The following is a 26,567-nucleotide window of genomic DNA, read 5'->3' as shown; positions in this document are numbered from 1 at the left end:
CTGACTTGCTCCCGGCTTCTTCTCTGACCTGCCCTCCACTCACCTCCCGGGAGCCAAGGGATGGAGATGGAGAAGGAAGGAGATTGAAGGGGAGAGGCGCTGCCAAGGACGCACAAGCAGTTCTGCACAATTGCCCGGGGAGGGGGGGAGGCTCTGGCAGAGAGCCTGGTGGAGAACCAAATGGCGGCACATCTGGGGCCTCGAAAGCTGTGCGGAGGATCTGCACGCCTTGGAGCCGCCGGCTGCACTCTCACACCCGCCAACCTGGAGCCCCCCATCCTCATCCCAGCACCTCTTGCCCTCTCCCAGCCGCCCCCCGGGACCTGCCCACCCCTCCAGCCTCAGCACCATCACAGTGGTGGGGTCGCAGGAGCCCCTTTCCACGCCACTCAGCCCATAGCACGCAAGAGGGGCATGGCTGGAGCGCCAGCTCCCACTCGGAAGGTGCCGTTTCTCCCCTCCCGGCCCAGCCAGCTGGACTCCGACACACATGCGGGTATTTTCCGGCGTATAAGATGATTGGGCGTGTAAGATGACCCCAACTTTTGAGAAGATTTTCATGGTTTAGAAAGTCGTCTTATACGCCGGAAAATACGGTATTTTACCCCATAAACCAGTGGTTCTCAACCTGTGGGTCGGGACCCCATTTGGGGTCGAATGACCATTTCACGGGGGTCGCCAAACAAGGCTGTCCGCCATTTTTTCCCCCTTTTCTTTGGCCATGTTCCTGGCACCCGGTGATGTATAAGTGGTTGGGGGTCACCACAACATGGAGAACTGTATTATGGGGTCATGGCATTAGAAAGGTTGAGAACCACTGCCATAAACTCATAGACATTTTTAACCCTCTATTTATTTCAATATTTATGTGAGTTTAAAAGTTTGAAGTAGAAACTTTTAACAAACAATATTTTTCTAGAAATAATCATTCTAAGATAAGAATTCAGAGAATAAAATAAATCTCCTTATTCCCAAATTTACGTAGATGCCTTAGTCCTCAGATATACGTTATGCAGATGATGAAGAAGAAATGTCTGTGGCCATAATTGTAAGTTGTTTGTACATTAGTTCAATAAAGAATTATGTGAAAATGTGCATCATTGTTCAATTGTTTAATCATTGTCAATAAAATATAATGTTTCTTTATGAAAATGTAGAGACACGTGCCTGGCTTCCATGATATGCATTCAAAAATAATTAAAATAAACATGTAATACGTCAAAACAAGCAAAACATAAATTTTCCTGTTTGTGTATCTCAAGTAAGTTATAATAGTTCATATTCATCTCTTCATGTTTCCAAACTAATTTTTAGCCTTTCTTTGATGTTGATCCCATATGGCAATCTAGTCTCTTGCATAATTGTCCCATTTTAATCAATGGAATAATTGATAAACCAGCAAGGATTTAAACTGATTATTTTCCTGACAAAACTTCTCAAGGGGGTAGGGGTTCTCTAAATTTTTGATGTGTGTTGTGTATTTTGTATATGAAGTGTGATTTGAGTTATCTCTTTTTATTTGCTTAATGATGGGATGGTGTTAAAGTCAAATGTTTAATTAACCCAGCAATGGGCTGCGCTGTCTCTTACACACACATCCACTTGATTGAGATCACTCATAGAGAATACTGAATAGGAAGGATAATGTGGCACTCAGATGGAAGATTGCTTTTTCAATCTATTTGCTGGGTCACTGCTTTGAATGCCTTATTGGATGAAAGGCATTCAGCCCAAGGTGGGGGGGGGGAAGCCCAGCATTTAAGTACATTTTGCTTTTCTCCTGGTCCCCTCCCTGTTCAGAAGTTAAATAAAACAGTTAACTAAAACAGATATGTTGTAAATTTAGTAGGCCACTCATGTCCAAGCAAGATAGAATGAATAGTGGCTTTTAATATACCACGGCTTAAAGTTGTTTTCTTTCCGATAGAAACTAAAAATCTAACTATGTGAATAAGAACTACTATGTTCTACATTCTTTGCTGCAGTTCTTTGAAGGATTCATAGAAAAACTCTTACGTTTATGACTGCTAATGAGGAAACAATGGTTGCTCTTCAAGCTCTTGCTTGCTTGTATTCCAAAGTGAGACTTCTGTTATTCAAAGTTTATATTTGTAAGATTATGATCTAGTAAGTGGCTGGGATAGCCACCATTATTTGATGAACATGGGATCTTGTTCCACACTCAGTATAATATTACCATATTTTTTTTCTTGAAATGATTCCTCCATTCACTTTGCTTGTCAGAAGTCCCTGGGAAGGTCAAATGATCCCATCATAAAAACATGCCAGTTGCCAAAGGGCCTGAATTTTGATCATGATGTGACCACTGGGACATCTATAAGTATGAGGACCAGTTGTAAGGGGTTTTTTTTTCAGCGCTATCATAACTTTGAATAGTTGATAAAAGAATGACTGTAAGTTGCGAACTACCTCTAGTTATATTAATGACCTTTCTTACTTTCTAGTTATAATATCTTAATACTACTTTTTCAATACTTATGTTCTAAGTATTTGTCTCGGTATTTTACATTCCTTCGTGGTTTTTTGATGAATATAAATGACTGTTTCAATAGATATTGTGAATTCAGTAAGAGTTCTATTTTGTAGTTGAACAGGAATGCATTGTCTATGGATAGTCCTCGACTTATGATCACAACTGAGTCCAAAATTTCTTTTGTTAAGCAAGACAGTTGTTAAATGAATCAGGCCCCATTTTACAACCTCTTTTGCCACAGTTGTTAAGCAAATCACTGGAGTTATTAAGCGAATCAGGCAGTAGTTAAATTAATCAGGCTTCCCCCATTGACTTTGCTTGTCGGAAACCAGCTGGGAAGGTTACAAATGGTGATCACATGACTCCAGGACAGTGCAGCTGTCATAAATACATGCACTTGTCAAGTGCCTAAATTTTGATTGTATGCCTATGGGGATGCTGCAATGGTCATAAGTATGAAGACTGGTCATAAGTCACTTTTTAGTGCTGTTGTAATTTTGAACAATCACTAAATGAATGTATGTATGTTGAGGACTCTATATAATTACCTAGAACTGGTAGGCAACCTTGGGTCTTTTATGACTAGTGGACTTCAACTCCCTGCTGGCTCAGGAATTCTGGGAGTTGAAGTCCACCAGTCATAAAAGAGCCAAGGTTGCCTATCCTTGACCTTGAACCAACTTTCTGGAATTTTTTTCTGATACTCATGCCAGTAAGCAACAAAAGTATCTTTATTAATTCAGTGATGGCTAATAATGACTTGAAATCTGTACATTTCACATAGGAAAAAGATAGTTTTGCTTAGTAGGAAAAAAAACTAAATAGGAAGATGGCTCAGATGCCTGCAAGTCTATCTCACTATTTGGAGGATCTCAAATAGAAAAGAAAAATGGGAGCTATAGATCAAATTTAGGTTGTACTATCTTGCTATTCAGGACAGCATTTCAGACTTCAGCTTCCACTGTGATTCAACTGTTTTATACAAAATAGAATTGAAATAGCAGGATACCAGGGAACATTCTAAAGAAACTTGCGATATAGTAATCTGAAAGAACCCCTCCTCAAGTAATTTATTTGCAATAGCAGTCCATAAGAAACTTGGAGCTCTGCAAGGGAGTAATACTGATTAGGAACAAATTGGAATAGACACCTGATCTTGAATCACGAGGTTTAGATGTTTCTAGATCTAAGTTCTACAGTGATGCATATTTCAAACCTTGTTGTTGTTAATTGTTGTTAATTGCGAAGTCGTGTCCGACCCATCGCGACCCCATGGACAATGTTCCTCCAGGTCTTCCTGTCCTCTACCATCTTCTGGAGTCCATTTAAATTCATACCTACTGCTTCAGTGACTCCATCCAGCCATCTCATTCTCTGTCGTCCCCTTCTTCTATTGCCCTCAATCTTTCCCAGCATTAGGCCCTTCTCCAGTGAGTCCTTCCTTCTCATTAGGTGGCCAAAGTACTTGAGTTTCAACTTCAGGATCTGGCCTTCTAAAGAGCAGTCAGGATTGATCTCTCCTAGGACTGACCATTTTATTTTATAAATCACAGTGAATAGATTTGTGTACTGTATTGAACTAGAGATAAACCATCATATGGACAACTATAATCTGTGAATTATGATTATATATTTTATAAACAGAGTTGGAAAGGAGGGTTCGGTTATTTTAAAAGATAATAACATCTAAGGTCATATAATAGATAACAAAGTTAACTAATCTTTGTGATTATGACACAAAAGGTGTAATGAAACTAGCAAACCTGATAGTACATTAATTGAGTACCTGCTGTTCTCCTGCAGATGAAGGCATAATAAATACTAAGAAGAGACTATGAACATGTGAATACAGAACATTAATGCAAAGTTTTTCTTAAGTTTCCTCAGGTCTCTTGAACCTTATTGCCTCTTGTTAATTCTAGAAAAATGTTTTTGAATGTCTCTTGGCATTGTAGTATAGATCCTTAACCCTGCTTTCTGCTGTACAAGAAAAACAACATGTACAAGAAAAACAACAGTAGTCAGAAAAAGTCTTAAATTTCATTGCGTTTCATTTTTAAATTTTATTATTCTATCTCCTAGGTCATAGCATTTTAAAAATACTCATTTGTAATGCAAAACAATTGCAGCGGATCAAATGAACAAAAACTAGTTCCAGTTGATTTGCTACATTGTTGTATTACTACTGTTCCAAGTTTAAACTAAGCTGCAAATTGGGATTTGGGTATTTGCACTTTTACCAACAATAGTTGTAACTTAAATTCAATAGTTTTTTGGGCCTTTTGCTTTTCCTAGCATGTGATTTTAAATAAGTACTGGTAAATAGAATATTAGGCCCTTCTGCTAAAAAAAAATGGAAGATGAAGAGGATTTTAAAAAGGATATTTCATTTTAGAAACTGATATGCCGTAATGACCTTTAGGTTTTTACAGTAATCTAACCTCTTATTAAGAAATATTATGAAACAGCTCTAGTACAGTAGTCTGAATTAACAAAAATAATTAAATGTCCTGATTAGAAAAAAGCAATTGTTCTTTGCTTAATTGTGGAAAATTATATTCTAAGATTCTTATTTACTTACGTAAGTAAAAGTCACTGAAATTATGTTCTATGGCTCTTATTTACTTACGCAAATAACATCTTTTAAATTGAAGGACCCTTCAGCTTAGTAATTAAGTTTTGTTTCAAAAAATGTTTTTGGGAAGATTTTTAAAATTGCTTTATTTCTTGCCAATATAATGCCTCCTTTCTTGCCACAGTTGTTAAGTGAAACACTGCAGTTGTTGGTAACATGGTTGTTAAGTGAATCTGGCTTCCCGACTTTGCTTGTCAGAGGTCACAAAGATGATCACATGACTCTAGGCACTGCAACCATCATAATAAATACATGCAAGTTGCCAAGTGTCCAAATTTTGATCACATGATCACAGGGATGCTGCAACAGTTGTAAATGTGAAAAACGGTCATAAGTCACTTTTCCCAGTACACTTTTAACTTTGAATAATCACTAAATGAATGTTTGTAAGACAAGGACCACCTGTATTACCAGCCTATATAGATTCTTCCGTTGACATATACTGGTAATAATTAGATGACTCCAATTTATATTTTATCATAAATTAGTCTTTTATAACTATACCTAAACCTTAGGTTTTTCTCTGTGTGTTCTTCAATTCTGTATTTCTTCTTGATTTCACAGTTGTTATCTATAGTTTCTTCATTGATTAATTCATTTACTCTTCTTAAATTCCAAAGTGCAGTCTTTTATATGCTGTGGTTATTGGCTGGTAAGGTGACAGATAATTGACTTCCATTACCTATCATGGCTGGGAATTAAACTTTTGTGTAATACTTTTGTATTAGGTTAGCTAATACACTAGGTTAGCAGCATTAGATGTGTCTTTGCCAAGATCAGCATTCCCTGCTAATTATAAGGACACATTTGGCCCATTTTGGTTTGTATGCCACAAGTGCAGCTCAGTCTTGTCCCAAACATCTTCCTGATGCTCTGGACAAGCTAGCTGTAATCTAGTGCAGAGGTGCTCAACCTTGGCAACTTTAAGACTTGTGGACGTCAACTCCCAGAATAGCTGGCTGAGGAATTTTGGGAGTTAAAGTCCACAAGTCTTAAAGTTGCCATGGTTGAAGACCCCTGATCTAGTGACTATTTTCCAGCCAATATTTGTGTTTATCTCTGACCACTTAGAGATATAGGGAGTATATTAACATTCAATAACCATAGGATAAATAAATGATTATACATAATATATATGTGTTGTAAGGAGTCTCTTTGTAAATAGGTTTACGTAAAACATTTCTATTATATAGTTTTAGAAATTACTTTGGGTAGTAAAGGCTGGATAGTAACATAAGAACATTTTTTGTAACATTTTAATGTATAACTTTTAAATATTAGTAACATTCTTAAATTTATTCAGTTCTTACAGCAAAAAAAAAATGCTTCAGAGAAAAATATTTTCCCCATTTTCTCCTGCCTCTCCCACTCTTCTTGATTTCACAATTCACAATTCAAAGTTGGGGATTATCATACTTTATGATAATGAATTACATAGTTTGTTTACATGTTCTCACTGAAGAACTCTACTGTTCAAACCATTTTCTTCAACTTGTACTAGTTTTATGATTTGGAGATGTTTTATCTATATTCTCATTCTTCGGAAATTTCAAGCATTGCAAAGATTATGTCACACATCTATCAATTTTTCAGGTCAATATTTTTTGAAATTTATAAACTGCCAATGCTCACATAATGCTTTGTTTCAATACTTAACCCATGTATACTTTCTCATGCATCTTATACATGTTTTGGGGTTTAAAATAAATGTTATTTTCTTCCTCAAAAAAGAAAAGAAAAAAGAAAAAAAGAAACTGAGAGGTTGATAGTCCCTTTACAGTAACAAGACTGTAGTAACTTTACTCTTCTGCAACTATTAAATTAGTATTTATTTCCCCTTCCTCTTAAATGTGTGCTATGGGCAGAGTCACAAGGTAATTCAAATGAATTTTCCAGTCCTTGCTTACACTGTCCCATACAATGGTGAAATTCAACTTAGATTCCCTCCCCCAAACCCTCTTCTGTATTGAAAGATCAAATGTGAGTTTATCAAAGTGTCTGGAATATTGTATTGTATCTCTTTAATTGTCCTTTAAAGGAATTACTTAAGGAATTAACTGTGAGCTGATTGTGCTGTTGCTGATTTTCACTTCTGTATACCAGTAGTGCTCATGATGACTAGACACAGTTAATTCTATCATTTAGTTTTGTCTGCTTCTACAGTCTAATATGATATTTGACATGATATTTATTCTCTCAAAGCAGCCTGCATTTTAATTAGTATGTGTAGTCCTTCAAGGCTTTAAAGATTATTCCTGGGATAATGACTAATGATAAACATTTTATCTGCATGTGTATGTGTATGCATATATGTATATATGTATGTATATGTATATACCTACATACACAGAGACACTGTATGTGTGTATGTACACATACACACTTTTGAAATCCCCATACACTTACTTCCCCTCAAGCTCATCCTCTCTCTCTGTCAGGTTAATCAATAGACACCGTATGGCAGAGGGTCAGTAATCAGTGTCATCATGCCTTTAAATCGTGTTGAAAATTTGCTTAAAGCCTGGGCCAATTAACATCGAGATGATGAATGGATGGGTAGATGGGAAGAGCCTTGTGCTTGGGGGCTTTGTGCAAAGGAGATGCTCAGCTGTTGAGCAGCCGACACCAGCGAATAAAATCAGCCATTCATATGAGCTCAGTCCACCCACTCTTAATGATAATGTCAATCTAGCAAAATATATACACATTGGAGTTGTCATGAGTTCATAAATCAAAGGAGTTTGTCAAAGGCATTCAGATTAACGAGGCAGCAGCAATAACAAGTCAAATTTGCATAGAGAATTGCCTGAATCTCAGTAAATTATGATCCAGTTTTTCATTTGATTATTTGCTAATGTCTCAAGAGGGAAAATGATTATATTAGCATGCAAAATCTACTCCAGAAGTAGGAATCTGAGGTGCAGCCGACCAGCACATGATGACAATTAATCAGTTTCTGCATACTAGCATGAATATACAAGGCCCAGAAATGAACTCCTTTTATTATTATTTCTCCTTGCTACCGATCCAAATGGTTCAGCTTGACAGTGACTTTATATTACTTTAACAGTGTTCTGAATTGTGCCTGTAGGCAAGACATAGTTATGCAGCTATAACCAACCTATCCATCTGCCAACCAGATTGGAATTCTCTTATCCAAAGCTACCATTAACCCCCACTGACAGTTCCAGACAGGATTAAGGATTTGGAAGCATAAAGAAGCTCTCTCTGTGTATACAGTATATGGTTTCTTGCTTTCACACACAGATAGATTTTTCAAAAAGTGCTGCATCTGTATGGTTTATTAATAGTGCTAACAAATGCAAGCCTCCACTTTTCCCATCCTCAGGAAATAAAACCTCTATACCTCCATTGGCAAGATTATTGCTTGAGACAAGAGACATTTTTAATAATTCTGAAAGGCTTTTAATCCCATCTATTGCCTCTGATTCTAACAGATGAATTTAATGCAACAATTATCATATTCAGATTCTTCATTGTAACTATGTAGGGATGTTTTGGAGAGGTGTGACTGAGTTTCATGAGAGAACTGTGTACAATGGTTGTTGAGGTGGTTGCATGCCAGGTAGATTTGTTGTGTTCATTAATACAAGGTGAAGCATTCTCTAACAAATGACTTTTCTCAAAACTCTGTTCCTGTTAGGTCCCTATTACCAAAAAAAAAAAAAAAACCCCTTTGCAAGTAGCTATTTAAGTATTGCCTGCTTACTGCTTACTGAGATAAGAATGAAGAACATATCTCTCACAAAATTAGGTTACTTTAAATTTTCTGATGCTTTCTTATCTTTAATCTTGTACTATGCTAGGGTTGAAATCAGAGTACAAAATTTCCAAGGAGAGAGGTTAGACAAATTAATCATTCTTCTCTGTTTTTCTTATGATTATATTACATTTATTTATCCAGGCCTTCCTTAAAGCAGATAAAAATAATATCAACCACACCATCCCATTACTTTTTTTAGTATCATTTAGCAATTATAGAATAATTCAGAATATTCCCTACTCATTGATGTCATGTGGGACTATGTCATTAATTATTGCCTTTTTTTCTGAATTGTTAAACGTAGGGGAAAATAGCAAAAGACCACATGTTATATGGTAAACTGAGTCAGAAGATCTGATAATTCATGGTATCCTATGATCCATACATTAGAGAGAATATAATTTCTGATTTAATTTTTTTAAGAATAGCAATAACAAAATGACTTTTCTATCTAAATTGCATGTTCGAAATGAAGAATGTTTTAGCAACAGGAATGGGGTATATAAAAAATAATTGAATCACAGTTTTTGAACTTCCTTGTGTTTCATTGCAAAACATCTCTTTACTTATCAGCAGAGTAGAAGGTAGTAACAATCTCTTAATTTTTGCTCTGAAAAATAATTGACTTGCTGAATTAAAAATCTAGCCCTTGCCCTCTTAAATTGCTATAAGAAAGTCAACAAGCAATTCAGTGGAAAGTGTTGATCACAGATGTGCATATTTATTTTACTTTTAGGATGCGTAACTGAGCTAAAAGACAACTTGCATTTGAAAATTGTTTTCTGTCTTGGGATTGTTTCTGATAGAAATTATATTTCGGAAATGTTCTAAGGCTTGTTGTCCACTAAGATTTCCAGTTTCTAAGCAATGAGTTCCATCTTTGCTGCCGTTACAGAGCTTAATGTTTTCCAGTTTTTCAGCCTTTGCCAAGCGTAACTTAACTTGCTGACAAAAGTGCATGAGCAGCGCTCCTCTTTAATAGTCTGCTGTGTTGGTGCAGTAGAATGGGGTGACAGCAAGCTGTGAGCCACCATATGCACTTGGCAGTCATTGTCTGGTCTTTGTTCAGCCAACCTCTTAGTCTTGCCACCTATAAAGATAATGAATAAAACAAAGGCTTCAAATTAGCTGTTTAGTTTCAAGATGAAATTGGTAAACTTCAAGCATGTTGGGGTGGGCAACATAAAGGCAGTAGAATTCCAGGGCCCTTAGTAATATAACTTAGAAGGAAATCAAAACAAAATAGGATCTAAAATTAAAGTTTTAAAAAAAATCCAGTCACATTAACACTATAATATCAACCTAAAAATGTAATGTGTAAACTTTTCCTATCCTTACTTGCTATCTGATTCTTTCTAGCCCATATTTTCTGTGTTTATGGAATGATGTCAGCAGTTACCTTTCTTCTGACTTAAAATTGTCCTTAAAACTATAAGAATCATGACTGAGACACTGTGTTGTCTATTGGGTTTTATCCAAATGGGTGTTTTGGGTAGGAATTTTTATTTTTAATGCAATCAAAAATTAGTGTGTACTTTAGTTATTTACAAACATTTTAATCTCACTTTTAGCTACCAGAAAAAAATTAAAATGTGGCCTCCCAAATTATTAAAGAAATTAGCACAATACAGTTAATTATAATTGTTCATGGCTTTTTAGTATCATTTAGACAACAAACATTTGTTGCTAGGAAATAAGTGACTAGAAATAATCATATAGTCATCTCAGTATCATGGACAAGAAAGAAGAAGCTAAATGGTAAAACATTAGTTGATTTAGTTTGTGGCACCTTCACAGAATCAAGTGGCAGAGCTAGGTAAGAACTGGATACAGCTGGTATGTCAGAATAATTTAGTACTATAATACAGTGGCTTGGCTTGGTAGTATAAAACATGTTTTCCATTGTAGGAGCTAGCTTAGTTCAAGCTTATGCTGACCTGACAAGCAGACCATTTAAGTAAAACCACCTTGAAGTTCAATTTTTTTTACATGCATATTCATTCTTATATAAAAATCATGAGTAGAGAACCTTTTTCAGATTAGGAACTCATTTCAGTGTTCAACATAATGCTAGGTACTCTATCCTCAGAGGAGGGTGGGATAAGAGCAGAAAAATGAACAAGAAGCAACACTGAAGCCCATTATAATTTATATTGTTATAATAAATGCTGATACTGTTTTCATCATCTTTGTTATGATTGTTACAATCACAGTATTATCAGTGGTAGCAACTGAGAGGCCTCTATGGTTGAACACAGTCTGTTAATATCTACAAGTCTAGAATGGCAGTTTTACTATTTCTTCTGACTAACTTCTATGATCTTTTCTACCAGCTGCCCTAATACTAGTAAGATGAAAGCAGTTGCATGTTTTAATGACTACACTGATGGAGACTGTGCAAGCATAGAGAATTGGAGAAATCTGCTGTTGGTTGCAAAAGAAACAAGAGATTTACTTTTAAATATGGCTATTTTGCCTACTGAGGGTTTCATGGTTTGGGTGATGACGCTGTAATGTCACCTATAGGGAAAGAACCAGAATTTTACCCGAAAACAGGTATATTTTATTTTCTGGGGGGAAAAAATAGCAGGCAGATAGGTACTATGCCATTTAGCTAAATAAAAAAACTGGATTGTACGCCCCACAAATGCTACATAAAAAGCCAACCTCTGTTTTATAGGATGCCCACTTTGTTACATTCATTTAAATTTCATAAAAGAGATCTCAGTGTACTAAATCCTGTACTGTCACAGAGTAAGACATATCAGTTTAGTTATGTAAAAGAATAAGTATTTTGCATTGTAGAAATTTGAAAGAACAAGCTGGAAAACATTTCTGATTTGTAACACAGGTAGATACTGTAGTCCTCATTTATGAGGTAATAATTGCCTTATTAACTGAGCATTTCCAAATATGATGGTAATAACTGTTAGTATAAAATCATTTTCCAACCAGTGCATCATGCACTTGTGCCCAATTTCTTCTATTGACAACAACGCACACCAGAACGAGAATAATTTTGGCATCACTGCATGGGAGAACTTTATTTAAATGAGGCAGCAGCAACCAGTGATCTTTGCAACATCTCTTTCTCTCAGTCACATGATTTTCTTAGCAACCTTGTCACTAGAATGAATTGTGGTTGCTAAATGAGGACTGCCTGTATTATAAATGCTTATTTAATTATGTAAGTAGCCAGCTTAATGGAATACTTAAATTACTTTTTTATTTTTATTTTCTGTATAGACTTCCTCTGAAAGAGAAGATTGTAATAATGATGAGCCTCCCAGAAAAATCATTCCCGAGAAGAATGCACTCAGGCAGGTATGAAATTGATTCAAACTCACAAACACTATCCACCTCTTTACTTGAAACAGCTAGGATTCTTTTCTTCTGAAAAGCTATAAAATAAAAATAGACATGATTTTGTTCCAGCTTTTTAATTTGAAACATTATGCTAATTTTGAAGAGATTCTGTATTTTTCAGAAGCTGACTTTTAGCAGCTAATCTATATCTAAATAACCTATAATCTTTATAGAGCAGTCTGGGAGTTGTTCCCTGTGATCTTAACCTGGTTCAGTAATGTCTATAAAGCAGTCCCTTGTGTATTGGAGAGATAAAATTGTAGTCATTTTATTTGCTGGTTTCACCTGGCAACAGTCTCCCATCTTATGTTTAACATAGCCATTCAGACTTCTGTAACCTATTTAACCTGAGCCGAGGTGGCGCAGCAGTTAGAGTGCAGTACTGCAGGCCACTTTAGCTGACTGTGTTCAGCAGGTCAGCGGTTCAAATCTCACCGGCTCAAGGTTGACTCAGCCTTCCATCCTTCCGGGGTAGGTAAAATAAGGACCCAGATTGTTGGGGGCAATGTAAATATATATATACATTGCTTACTGGTGTACACCGCTTAGAGAGTGCTTGCACTTAAAGCGGTATATAAGTCTCATAAATAAATAAATAAAATAAAAAACCTCTTAAATAGATATTATCTCAAACAAAATTAAAGTAAACAACTAATTAGCATTCAATTATTCAATATTAAAGGTACATCAGAGTAAAAAGTCACATATTTCTGGTCCCAGTTTGAATTCAGTGAAAGGAAAGTTAAGTGATCCCAGTACACTCAGGTTGTCTGTAGTTATGCTATATCCTTAACCTTCAATTACTGTGTTACATACATAGAAACATAGTGTTTGGTGAGGCTACATACCAACTACTAGCCGAGTACTATTGAGAAACTTCAGGACTGCATGAAAGTAAAATTATGATTTGACTAATGTTTGGAATAGTAAGGTTAATTTAATTTGATCTACAGTTTATGTCTTTGAGAGGCAGTGATCTAAGACAGGGGTCCCCAACCCCTGGCTATGGACTGGTATCTGTCTGTGGCTTGTTAGGAACCGGATCACACAGCTGGAAGTGAGTGACAGGCAAGTGAATGAAACTAAAACCATTCCACCTGGTGTGTGGAAAAATTACCTTCCACAAAACTGGTCCCTGGTGCCAAAAAAGGTTGGGGAGTGCTGATCTAGGAGGAATAAAGAAGCATGTTCTTTTAGGGAAAGTAATTCTACTTTCATTCAGGCCATAGATGGGATGTTTCTTGTGTTCTTTGCTCAGGACTCTGTTGCAATATAGAAAGAAGAGTGTTATGTCTGCACTACAACTATTAGTTAAATCAGGGACAATTTATATTATCAGCATATTTATGCTGTTCCTGTTGCAACTTTAATGGCAAAGATTATGTGGCAAACTAGATGTATTAACCTATGTGGAGAGTTAATATACATTTTTGTCACAGTATTCTTACTCCCAAATTAGAGATTTTAACTGTGCAATTGATGCTGCTAGAAGCTGAGAGCTCATAGATCATCTAACCCAAGCTAATCCAGCAATAACATGTTTTAAAAATATAGTCAAAAACCCTGACTACCACATCAGCCCTGTAAAATATGTCTTTTTTCTTAGCTATAGCTGTTTAAAATGTGGAGTCCTTGGTATTCTCTGAGTTTGTTTGTTTGCTTGCAGACATTTCATTACCCAACTAGGTAACATCAGTGCTCAGAGAACACCAAAGACTTCACAATTCAACCGTAAGCTACATATAAAACAATAGCTCTTCAGTAAGATTAATCAATTAACCAAACCCTTCATTAAGTAAAATAATATTTCTCTTATATTGAAGAGTGATTAAATAATGTGGAAAGTCCTTACCGTTGACTGATCTACAATGATAGGCATTAATAATAGAGGAATTAGGTTAGTTATAAGGATCCTAGTGAACATTAACTTTGCTCTGGCAAGAATTATCATTGTTGAAAGATAGTGTATGAGGGACTTCATTTTGACAGCTTTCATTTTCTCTTGAATAGAAGGAATAAAGAAGAGAAATTATTAGTTTAAAAGTAGAAGAAAATGTAGGTCTTTTGTGTGTGTAGGGGAGATTAGGGATAAAATCTGTATACACGCATGCAGCATATGATGTGTATGTGTGTTGTGTGTGTGAAGTTTTAAAAAACAATGACAAGGGGCCAAAGTTTTTGGCAACTATGTTTAGCTAACAAACAAATGCTTTCTCTAGTAAGTTATAAATTAATTTTAATAGGCTGATCCAGATGGTCTGTTTGGAAAATGGATAGCTTGATCTGTTGAAAATTAAACTAAATTTATCTGTCTCATACTTCAAACTGAACCTAGTGTGAAAAGAATGCCCATTAGGTCCAGTGAATACAGATGGACCAGCAGGTCACACATGGGACTAATCTGATTCATTTTAAAAATAAATGTGTGAATTATTGAATGCAACTCCTGGTTTGAATCCTGTTTTATGCGTGTGTGTAGCCTTTTTGAAAGAACTTCTCAAATGTTTCAGTGCCCCTTTTAACCTGTGTGTTTCTGTTTTAAATTCAACATTCTTGCCAAAAACATAATTAGTTTTCAGTACCTATCGTTTAGTGTTAAATCTGAATGGTAGATTGATTAGGTCAAGCATTTGTTATTTTAAGGGCTTTACCTCTCTGAAGAATTGATTCTTAGTAGCCTTGAAAGAGAGCTAGGCTTTAGAAGCCAATGAGGGGGAATCTCTCCAGGGACCTTTGAGCTTTTGGCTTTGGGGTGTGTTAAACAGAGCCATGAATGAAGATTTGTAAATTTATTGCAATACCATCTGGGTTTTCTCTTTCTTTTTGCAAGGACCATATTGTTGTTGGATTGTAGCTGTCTATTGTGAAGTCACTCCCGAAGAGTCTGCCCTCCTACTCTAAAGGAAAGTGATGAATAGCAAAGGTCAACAGGCCTAGGTCACAGGGCAGCTGTCCAGGGCTGCCATGAACTTGATTACTCTCCTGCCTTTTTGAAAAGATGGCTCAGCACAGGTTATTTAAGGAAAACTATTCTCCTTTGCTCAGATAGGGTATTAATGAAGTATCTTTTTCCTGACAAAACGTGCTCTGCAGGTGGAGGGAGTTTGGATATGGATATTCTTTGCAGAGAGGAAATTATGTCAAAAGGTGCCATGTGGGGGAAGTGCTGATAGCAGCATCATTGAAATGATATGCATGGCAGTTTTTGCATTGAAGTGCACAGCTTCCAGACAGAATAAAAGTGAAGCAGCTATTCCCGACTCTTGTCAACTAAAATGGTTCTCCTTCCTTCTACACCAGCATTTCTCAATCTCAGCAACTGTTAGATGTATGGACTTCAGTTCCTAGAATTCCCTAGTAGTTAGAATAGCTATACCTTTCCATCACCATATTTTGGTAAGCCATTTCTTCAGTAGTTTTGCCTTGTGTTTTCTGGCTGCAATATTCAGAGGTTTTGGAGGACATACAAGGCTCTGATATATTGTGGGGAAAATAGAAAAACTGCTGAGCCCAACCATAGGATGTTTACAATTTTGGGCAAAATAGTCTAAAAAGACATCTCATAGTTACCTAAAATTGAATGAATATCTTTCAGAGAGGGAAAAATCAACATGATTGATTTAACCTGACCTTTAATGTTAATAATGACCAGCAAGGTTTCTAAAAGTGTTCATAAAATAATCTATTTGTTTCCTGTACTCCTCAATTAATAGCCTCTTTTGAGTTTTTTTCTTTTGTACTTGAAGAGTTAACTTATAAATTAAACAGGAATCCAAGGCTGCTGCCGAAGATATTATCCTGAAACATAAAGCCACTTGTATTGACTTTTTACTTTAATACTAATCATGTCTGTCAGATGTGCTGCTTTTCTGCCTACCTCTCTAAGGAGAAAATGTCTAGCATTGCCTATTGTTCTGACCTTTTGTTTCTGTGTCCACTTACAGCCTACTGAACGTGCATAGTGATAAATAAAGCTGTGAACAGGACTCCCAACTCTTTGAAAACAGCATGCTGCCATCCCCTTAGTTATATTTCTTTAAGTGTTTACGTGTATGCTGAATTCTTTTCTCTTGTGTAGCTGGAACCCTGGGGCTTCAGAGCCATGAGAGAGGCCAAGAAGCTAACAAAGTATCTGTCCGCTTGTTAGCTTGTTCCATTCTTTTTTTCTTTTCTTTTCTTCTTTTTTTTAAAGACAAAGCAAAAATCACACACCACAAGATGAAACCCATCTGGCTTAAGGCATTACATTTTCCTCCCCCATCCACCTCTATAGATGAAGAGTTTCACCTGCAGTGAGGGCTTCCATTGATTAGGAAGGGTGCAGTAATTCAACTCTAGCCATCCACTTCAGTGATACTTTGCTGTCTTTAAAGGTGCTGACCCATTGAGTTAAACTGTCAAGAGGAGGATAAAAAAGGAGCTCTGTCCCAGGAGGTAACAGCTGCCAGGTTTTCAACACCTTGTGCACTGCTGGAGAAATGTCACCTATTGTAAATGGGAAGAAAAATGACTGCCTTAGTTGCCATCTTCCCTTTTAATGACTTAAGATCAAAAATGGACAATTTGAAGATTTGCAACGTGAGCAAAACTTAAGGCAGGCCAGGAAAAGTGGATTTGGCAGGTTTTTATAGCCAAGACAGGAGGCAGGGAAGGAATAAACCACCTATACATTAAGAATGCTATTTGAATCTGGCCAATTTTGCCAACAATAGCAATCTGTTTTAAAAAATAGGTGCTTGAATCATAAATTAGCAGAATGTATTTTCTGCTCTTTGGAGGACAGTTCATTTTCAGATGGCTAAATACCGTGACCTTTCTCTTTTGTTTGACTTCTTGTTATTTCAGATTTTATTTTACAAACATTTTTTTTCTCCTTGCTTTTGTCAATTGAACTTTATCGAGTAACTTTCAGGGTGGGGGTAGGTTAAAATGGGAATAGATATTACTGCCCTTTAAAAAATGTGGAGGAAGTCTTGATTTTTTTTCTTTTTTATTAATTACTTTAATTGTGTGTAATTAGAAGGCTCATCTAGTCAAGAAAACTTTTGTTACAGAAATTGTTAAAACAATCATTTCTATGTATTGTGCCTATGTATTGAGACAATTCTTCCCTCTAGTGGTAACATTAGGTTGTATGGGCTCCACAGCAAGAAAGATCCAATTGCAGTATTGTAAATAGAGCTGTGGGAATATTTCTGAAAAGAGTTTTGATTTATCTAGTTTATATTGTGCTTTGTCAAATGTTTGTGTCTTTTTTCTTTATGCCTTTATCTTTTTTAATATGGAGGTTGAATATTGATGGTAGGCACAGAGAAGATGGTGTTTTACTAGTTTTTCCAACCAGTGGGTGGAAAGATTTGTTTGAAATTGATGGTGGAATGTTCTTTAATTGAGAGTGGTGGGACAGCTATGGAGAAGTGTTGGGAACAAACTCATGGCTTTCCAGCATTGAGGAGATGGGCCCTCAAGCAGGATGTCTGTCCCTGATTGCCCCTCTTATATTGTGTCCACCATTTTAAGCAATGCAGCAAGCAGGGAGTTGTTGTGGCATCTGGGAAGCTAGCAATTGGGGCATGCTGATTTCCAGCAGGAAGATTCAAGTTACTCTTCACAGTTTAGAACTTAACCAAGCTCCAACTGAGTAACACTGAGTTATTTAGGCATATCCTTGTCTGTTACCTGGGAAGTATTTGATCCTGTGACTGAAGAAGTGGACAGGATCCTCAAAACTGCTGACACTGGACTGGGAGATCCTTGTCACAATCATCCATGCCTTATTTACCTTGTGAGTGGATTATTGAAATAAGCTGTGCACGGTCCCTTGAAGACCACTCAGAAACTACAACTTATCCAAAATGCAGCAGTATAAACAATTATACTCCAGACATGATGAAAGCAGCCATATGCATTCTTAAACAGATGAATGATGGGCATAACTTGATATGCACATATAACCCTCTCTGCAAATTACTCCATTCAATGTGTTTTCATCTACAATTGTCTTTCATGGGATACAGCCTGCTTATCTGAGGCACCATTCTCCCCCCCCCCTCGCCCATTCTTTTGGCCTCTATGATCTCACTTCATGCATCATCTCTGAATCAGTGCCATCTGATGGTGATTAGGAAGTAGGGCTTCCCTGTTGCAGTGCTGCCATCTGGAACAGCATACCCTTGGAGGTTTGAACAGCTCCAGCACTGCTATCGTTTAAACAAGACTTGAATACCTGGTTTTTCCCTCAGGTCCTGAGACGGTTTGAGGCATGTGCCTACCTGGATTGAGCTGTATTGAGATTTTACATTATGAATTTCTGTTCCCTCTCTTTTGATTAATTTATTTAGAGCCAGCATTCCTGTCGAGATATGATGTCTTAGAAATTTGAATTATAAATATTCTGGACTTTGGAAATAGTTTTAATCATAGATTTGGAAATATTAATTGCATGTTGAAATATGGGTAATACTATGCAGCTCATCTTAATTTTCATTTATAATTGCATGGTTTATGTTTTTAAATTTACTATTTAATACTTTTGTAAGTCTCTTTGCAAAAAGTATTGAAACAATTAATTAATGTCAGGTGTAGCTTCCTAAGGCCTTACCGTATACTTGAAATGAAAATAGTATTCATGAATCTGTAGAAGTGATTTACATATAACTTCTCAAATCAGTTAAATTCTTCAGATTCTAATATATATTTTTAACCATCTGGCAGTTCTGTTCCCAAATATTTCTTTAACAATCATGTCTCTAGAAATTGCAAGACAAGGTGAACTGTTGTATTTTAGAGTTTTTAATTATATTTCTCTGATAAATCATGTACTTATTAATTGGGAGGGAAAACATTCTTACTGAACCTTAGGTTGCCACACCTGACAAAAATGAGGTTTTATTCACAGATGGTGATCTTTTGGATGAATTGCTTGGGAAATTAAATTTTCTTTAGACCATACAATTACAAAAGGTTTTGATTGGTTTAAATGGGAAGCTTGAAATCTCTCAGAGATTCAAGGGCTATTTTCTCTGACAATTAGCCTTACTTCACATTGGTGTTGGAAGAATCTAACATAAGGACAGTTTTACACATCACTTAGCTTATAATAATCTATGATTATATACAATAAAAGTGACAGACTGATACATAGTGATATCATTACATATACATTAAGAAAAACTTTGTAATCACTTCTGATTCTCTGAACATCCCTGTTTGTCATATTGATATTAGTATCTAGAAATGTATACTATTTATAAGAAACTTATGAGAATTTGAAAATGCTTGTCAATCAAAAAGCGGTAAAATGAAAACTGAATGTAATTTTTTATTGAAAAGAGATTCTTTTAGTGTAAAAAAAAGAAATATAGCAGCAGCACAAAAAATGTTGGCCATATTTACAAATATCTGTAGAAACTCAAATTATAGTTAAAACAAATACTTCATAAAATGTTCTGTATTTTAGTCCATCTTTTTTGTTTATCGTTTAAGTCCATATCAAAATACTCTGAACTGATGCAGTTATTTAAACCCACCACCCATAAATTGTGAATCTTCCAAGATGGGTAATTTTGACAATTAGTGCAAAGTTTATTCTTTAGTGTATACCAGCAGAGATGGCAGTTTGGAAACAGATTAAGCTTTGTATCTCCTAGTCACCCTCATTGTATTCCTGCTCTTGACATGATTTGAAACAGCTGTGTATTTTCTTGATATTCTTTTCCATTATTGTGTGTTTTGCTATAGGCTGCTTAACATTCATCTCAAACCGCCTTTGCAAGGTTAAAGGAATGTAGCTTGGTAACAAGTTTGTGTCATTTTAAATATATACCTCCTAGTAAATAAGGAGGAGTCTAACAATCAATCCCTTTTAGTGTGTTATATGTTTCACCTGACAACTAAACTCCTATTGATTAGCCATTACTTTGTTAGATAATCCTGTGTCATTGAAGCCACTGTAAAAATTAAACTCTTTAAAATGTTTTACCCTAGCAGCAGTGTGAAATTGAAAACTTGTTCAGAATTATAGCAAGCTTTCACCAAAAGGATAGCTTTCAACAAACTGGTTTATGCTTGCATTCTTTATATGCAGTATAAAACTATATTGAAGTACTTCAAGGCTATCTACCTCTGGCACAGAATCAGGCAAGTATTTCAAACACTGTTTCTAATGGCCCAGAAATGTTTTCTTTTGGTGTTTGGGGAAGAGATACTTGAATAATTCAGTTTCCGAGCTTGAAGAATCAGAAGGCGTTATATAGTAAATTATTAGTCACCAGTTTAGTTTCCTACAGTATATACAGATCTGAATCCATGCTGGAAAGGATCTTGATAATCTAGGATCCCTTGAAATTGGAGTTGTGTCATCTTCTCTAAAAATTCTCTGAAAAGAAATATTAGAGATAGGGAGGAAGTTGTCTAACACAGTGACACCAAAACCTGGCTTCTTTAAGAGAGGGTGCATTATTGTTTCCCTTAAATTGTTATTCACAATCTCCCAAACTGACCACCACTACCCTGAAATACCCAAAGAAGCCAGGAGGGACAGAGATCCAATTCACAGGTAACAGATTTTATGCTGCTGAGAATACATGCTAAAGCAGACATCTCAAACTTGTGATGTTACGTGACATTGTGCGATGTATCGGAACTATTTTGCCATTGCCAGCAATGGGGTGGGTGCGGCTTCTGTGTGATGCGTCTGGCCTCTGGGCTGGCAATTTGACACCCCTGTGCGAAAGGAAAAATGGAAAATCAAATGAAACCCCCAAATTAAAATATTATTTTAAAATGTGTGTCTGCATGCTTGCCTTTTAAGTCAGTGTTGACTCCTGGCAATTGTCTAGACAAGTCCCTACAATTTTCTTAGCAAGGTTCTTTGGATTAGTTTGCCATTATCATCAATAAGGAAAAGCAGAAATAGTTTTTTTTTGTTGTTTAAAAGGAAACAGGAAGAAATGAAGTCCATTGTGGGATGACTTTAAATGGACTGTGCACTTAGTTTCTTAATTTGGATGTTCAGCAGATAGATTCTCTTTGTAGCTGCTGGGTTTTGCTGCTTTGAATGAGAGGCGATATGCTCTATTTTGTTTTTGCTTACATACATGATAATTGATTGTATTTTTCTGTAACTAATTGGCTTAACATTTTTAAATGAAAAGATGTCTTCAAAGTAAGTAAATAATAGAGGGAGGAGTTGTAAAAAAGCATCTAAATGAAAATAGAGAATGTCTTCTTCCATCTTTATTTTCAGTGAACATTGAAGATACATGTGTTTAGGTTAGTGGAAAGTATTTGTGCCTTAAACAAACAAACGAACAAAAATTAGGCCTGGGTCTTTCTTTAAACCCCTACTTAAAGAAAATCTGTGGAAAATCTAGAGAATTTGGGGCTATAAAATTTATCACTATCATCCATTCTGATGAAACAATTGTCCAAATAGTCATTCAAACAAATACAATATCATTTCAAAAAGATGTTGCCTTTTTAGTGTCTAATTTTTTTTTTGGTTTTTTAAAGATGAGAGCAAACTAAGAACTTTATTTTAATATTGGATACCTTTTGCTTCATCAATAAACTACTCAGTTTATATTATTTATTTATTTATATTCCCCCTTTATTATTTTTACAAACAATTGAACTCTGTGAACATGTCCAACACACCTTCCTTCTCCTGTGCCTGACCATATAGTTTGTATGAACACATTTTGTGTTCTGTATTCAGACTCATTGTCCATAATCTTAGACCTCAATCATTAGAACACCAGTCCTATATCATGTGCAGTGCAACGTCCTGGTTAAGGATATGAAAGGAATACAGGTGGTCTTTATTTAGGAACCATTTGTTCAGTGACCATTCAAAGTCATGACAGTGCTGAACAAGGGGGATTTAGGGCCAGTCGTAATTGCAGCCACTGCAGCTCCCCATAGTCTCATGACCATAATTCTGGTGCTTGGCAACTGGCTCGCAATTATGACATTGCAGCATCCTGCAGTAATGTTCTCACCATTTGCAAACTTGGCTGCTGCCATCTGACGAACAAAATCAAGGGGAAATCAGCAAGAAGTGACAAACGGCGATCATGTGACTGTGAGATATTGTGACTGTGCAGGATTCACCTAAAAGTGGCAGCCTGGGACTGCCAAAATGGCTGTCGTAAGTTGCAGTGATCACAGGACATCTCACTACACGACCATGCTATTTAGACAAAGAGTTCTCAAGTTTCAATTACCAATGGTAATTGAGGACTACTGTGGGTAAGCTGAAGTATATTTTGGCATCAAATATCTTTAAGATAAGAGCCGTGGTGGCACAGTGGTTAGAATGCCTATAGCCAGGAGTTCGATCCTGATTGGCTTAACTCAGCCTTCCACCCTTCTGAGGTTAGTAAAATGGCCCAGATTGTTGGAGGCAATTACTGTGCTGACATTGTAAGCCGTTCAAGAGTGCTGTAAAACACTATGGCCCGGTATTTAAGTCTAAGTGCTAAGTGACCATGGCCCAATATCATCTGTAATCTTTCATACTTGAGGATTGATATGAACTTTGTTTAGCACCTTAAACACTGTTCCAGTTAAATTCTTTAATCACTAAATCACGCTGTTTTAGAGGTATTTTGTGCATTTTTTCTGAGTTTTTAATTCAAAACAAATTTGCAAATAATATTTCACAACATTTTATTGTAAGGCCCTTCAAGGAATACATACTTTTCAAGAAATACATGCTTAATATGTTGTATCTTTATTTTTGTCACTTTTTCCCTATCTTTACAGACCTATAACAGCTGTACCAGACTTTGCTTAAATCAAGACACAGTCTGCTTAGGTACTACAATGAAGACTGAAAGCTGTGTGACTAAAGTAAGTAAAACTTTGACTGTGTACCCTTGGGGGCATTTGGCATCCTACCTATAATTCCTTGGCTTTGATGCCCTTTTTAAGCATTAGTTCTAAGAATATTCCCCTCTTCATTTCAGAAAGCTGAAAAATAAAGAGATGAAAAGCCCAAGTGTATTTAAAATATTTTGTGGGCCAGTTTAACAAAATATATCCTAGATGTTCTACGTGGTGCAATTTAGCATGGGTCATATTTTTTATGTGTTGGTTTCATTTATTTTTCTCCTACCTTCTTGTAAAGAAAGTACCCATGCTTGATTTAAACAGGTAATCCTAGAATCTAAATGCCTCTATCATCTTCTATTTTCTAAAGTAAAGTTTGTATATAGAAGTTTAAATGGTGAGCATGTCATACTCTCATACCCCCTCTGCTGGCCACCATCATATAATAAAAACAGATTTACTTGTATTCCCTTCCCTTTGGAGATTTCTGTTAATAAGATAAAGGGAAAGTTAGAAGAATTCTATGATGTTAAAATTGCCATATATTGCTAAATGGGTAATGTGTCCTTTTATATTTCCATTTCAGAAGAAGCATTCTAGACAAAACGTGTACCTTGTCTTAGCTTTCCTTGTAACCAAATATAACTGTTGTAAAATAAGAACCAGGTCTAAGGAATTATGAATGACTGTAATGTGGATGCACTTTCCTCTTGCTTGAGCTTTATGTTTCCATTAGAAGAAAGTTTAGGGTAGCTCTGCAAGATTCAGTACATACAGCTCTAGGTTAGCATTTATAGATGCTCCCCACCTCTTCTAACCACAAGGCAAATTTTGATAGGAAAATTAGCACCTTATTAAATAGAATTTATTTTTGTAATGTATGTCTTCCATAATGAGCATGTTAAATCTGTATAAACCTCCTAGGAAAGATCTCTTAAACATAACTGGAAAAGGTAGTTCTTGTTACCAGCAGCTTCATTATCCATAGTTTCACTTATCTACAGTTGGTAATTACATGATGAGGCTCTATCTGAGCATTAGAGAAATGATTCCATCTTCTACAAATGGGGGATTCTTTCTTGTAATTACCACAGTATTACCTTCTGCTTGAAAATTCCCTCTAAAAATTTGGTTTTAGTTTCACCCTGGGAGTATGAGAAAGCTGGGCAATATGCAGTTTGTTCAGCAGTAGGTTTTTCTGTTCAGAGCTCATTGGCTTGACCGGAACTTGCAAGTAGCTGGTAGAGAAACAGGAGGCAAATATGATAGGGGTTTGGGGTTTTTTTGCAGCACCTATGAAAGTGTACTTATAGAAATTAGACCTCTGTTCATTCTGCTTAAAATCTTTGGGACCATCCATGAGAAAAAAAGCGAATAATAACAAAAATAATGAGCAAACCCTGGTGTCAAATTAAATATATGTTCTTTTCTAGCACTGTATCACTAAGATTTTTATAGTTGGCTGCGTGTTTTGTGTGTATAAATTAATTGGTTTTGCTAGATTTTGCGAAGGATTACACTGTGTGTGTAACATATATGACTCAAAATACCATATATTTTTGAATACTAAATGAACAAATTTGCACAGTTTAGGAAATACGAATATACACATAGACAGGGTCTTTTTGTATTATTCTATTCAAATGGAAACGTAAAGCTTTTATATAAAGCTTTGTTCAGAAGAAGCTATTCTGTATTAACAGAAGACTTCTCCTGCAGACATTGTAGGTTGCATAGAGGAAGAGCCTTTGGGGGTCAGTGATAGTCCAATTGGGATTACACCCTCTTGTCTTGCTGCTGGAGATTTAAAGCTTATTTTGCTGACTGCCAAAAGGACTAGACGTTTCATTTTGGCAATCTATTATCCTTTTCTTCCTCCTCCACCTCCTCTATCCAGAAGGTTAGGTATGCTTTGATGGATATAGAGGTGGCTGTGCTTCTATTGCAGTAACTAACCATTATTATTATTATTATTTTTGAAATCTGGAAATGAAAAAAACCTACCACCTTTAGCTTTGAAAAGAAAAGTTCAGCAAGCAAATTGGATGGAGGATTTGAAGGGACGGATCTTCCTGGACATTTGGATGTTCTCCAGCAGTATTGCTGGCTTTCTCAGTATATAGAGAGTTTATAATAACTGTGGAGTCCTTGAGAACAATTGGGGCTGAAATTTCTGTTGCTAAACAATTCAGTTTTAAAGCACGACTTCATATGATTACATCCCATTGCTTTTGTTAAGCAAGAATTGTGGATCCTGAAGCAAAAACCTCACACCTTCCTGCTAGCTACCAACAAGCAAAGTGACTGGGGAAGCTGACAGGAAATCCCAGGCATCTTGCAAGCAGGTTGGTGGGTGATTTAGGGCTGCTGCCAGATGTGCGATGGTATATATCTTGGTGATGGGCTGGTGTAGCATAGTGTGAGTGTGGAAAGCTTGGGCTGGTTTGAAGGTGCAGGAAGGTCCAGTGTAAGCATTGTGTGATTTGGAGTGCCTGCTGCAGCAGGCAGGAGGATATATGAGGGGGAAGCCAGGAAGGAAGAGTGTGAATGGGGATCACATGACTGCAGGATACTGCAACCACCATAAGTTAAACTGGTGGACAAGTGTCCAGTTTGCAATCATGTGATTATGGGGATGCTGAGATGACCAGAAGTTTGAGCACTAGTCTTAAGTACCACTCATTTAGCACCATTGTAACTTCAAATGGCCAGTGAACAAGTGGTCATTAATCAAGGACTACCTGTATGAATATTATAATGCTATATAACAGGGGTGTCAAACTCATCGTGTCATGTGACGTCGTGACATATCGCAACTGTTTTCCCCTTGCCAGAGCTGGGGTAGTGTAGCTTCTGTGTGACGCATCCGGCCCAAGGGCCGGCAGTTTGACACTCCTGCTATATAAGGAAGAACTAAATTGCTATGTGTTTTGTAAGAGCTCAGAAACAAACTACCATAGCTTGTGAAAGCTATGTCAACTTCAGATGGGTTTTAAGCTGGTTTCTAATAATTGATGTGTACCTACAAATTGCTAAAAAAAATCCAGCATATTTGGAACATAGATCTCCATCAACTATAGAATGGTACAACCGATCTGACCAGGAATGTGAACAAGTATTTTAATAAGGTTTGTTTAACTGTTGTCTCATTTCTAGTATTTGAGTTATTGATAGGTAATTCTAAGATTAGTCCAATAAGTTTAGTGAGACATCTTCACAACTTTTACTTGAGCTCAAGGACATTAATGTATTGCTTTAATGAGGCTTATTGAAAGTCAGCCAGGCTAGCAGCTGTTCTCTTGTTTTGTAAGCTGTACTTTCTAAGTATATACTATGTGGGCAATAGAGAGGACTTTGCAATACAAGGGTGCTAAAATACATATTAATGTCTTGCCCCCTCCCATTTCGAGGTGCAGAATATTCAAAAAAGAAAGTTCCAGGAATCACAAGAATCC

The 26,567-nt window shown here is 36.4% G+C and overlaps 1 protein-coding gene across 21 annotated transcripts in view; it reads left to right on the top strand.

The window, feature by feature from the left end:
• Window positions 1-26,567, top strand: part of BTRC (beta-transducin repeat containing E3 ubiquitin protein ligase) — a 181,313-nt gene that overhangs the window by 74,129 nt on the left and 80,617 nt on the right. For 19 of the 21 annotated variants that reach the window (XM_039331200.1, XM_039331202.1, XM_039331194.1 and 16 more), the window contains 2 exons: window positions 12,160-12,237; window positions 23,047-23,133. In XM_039331200.1, the coding sequence (XP_039187134.1) occupies window positions 12,160-12,237; window positions 23,047-23,133 (165 nt within the window). The remainder of the gene's footprint in view (window positions 1-12,159; window positions 12,238-23,046; window positions 23,134-26,567) is intronic. The other 2 variants (XM_039331201.1, XM_039331214.1) reach the window with 1 other exon arrangement.

This window comes from Crotalus tigris, unplaced genomic scaffold (assembly GCF_016545835.1).
Source record: "Crotalus tigris isolate CLP2741 ecotype Arizona unplaced genomic scaffold, ASM1654583v1 scf7180000024434.2432810, whole genome shotgun sequence".
Lineage (NCBI taxonomy): Eukaryota > Metazoa > Chordata > Lepidosauria > Squamata > Viperidae > Crotalus > Crotalus tigris.
Note: the sequence above shows the minus strand (reverse complement) of the source record. Positions and strands in the feature narration are given on the sequence as shown.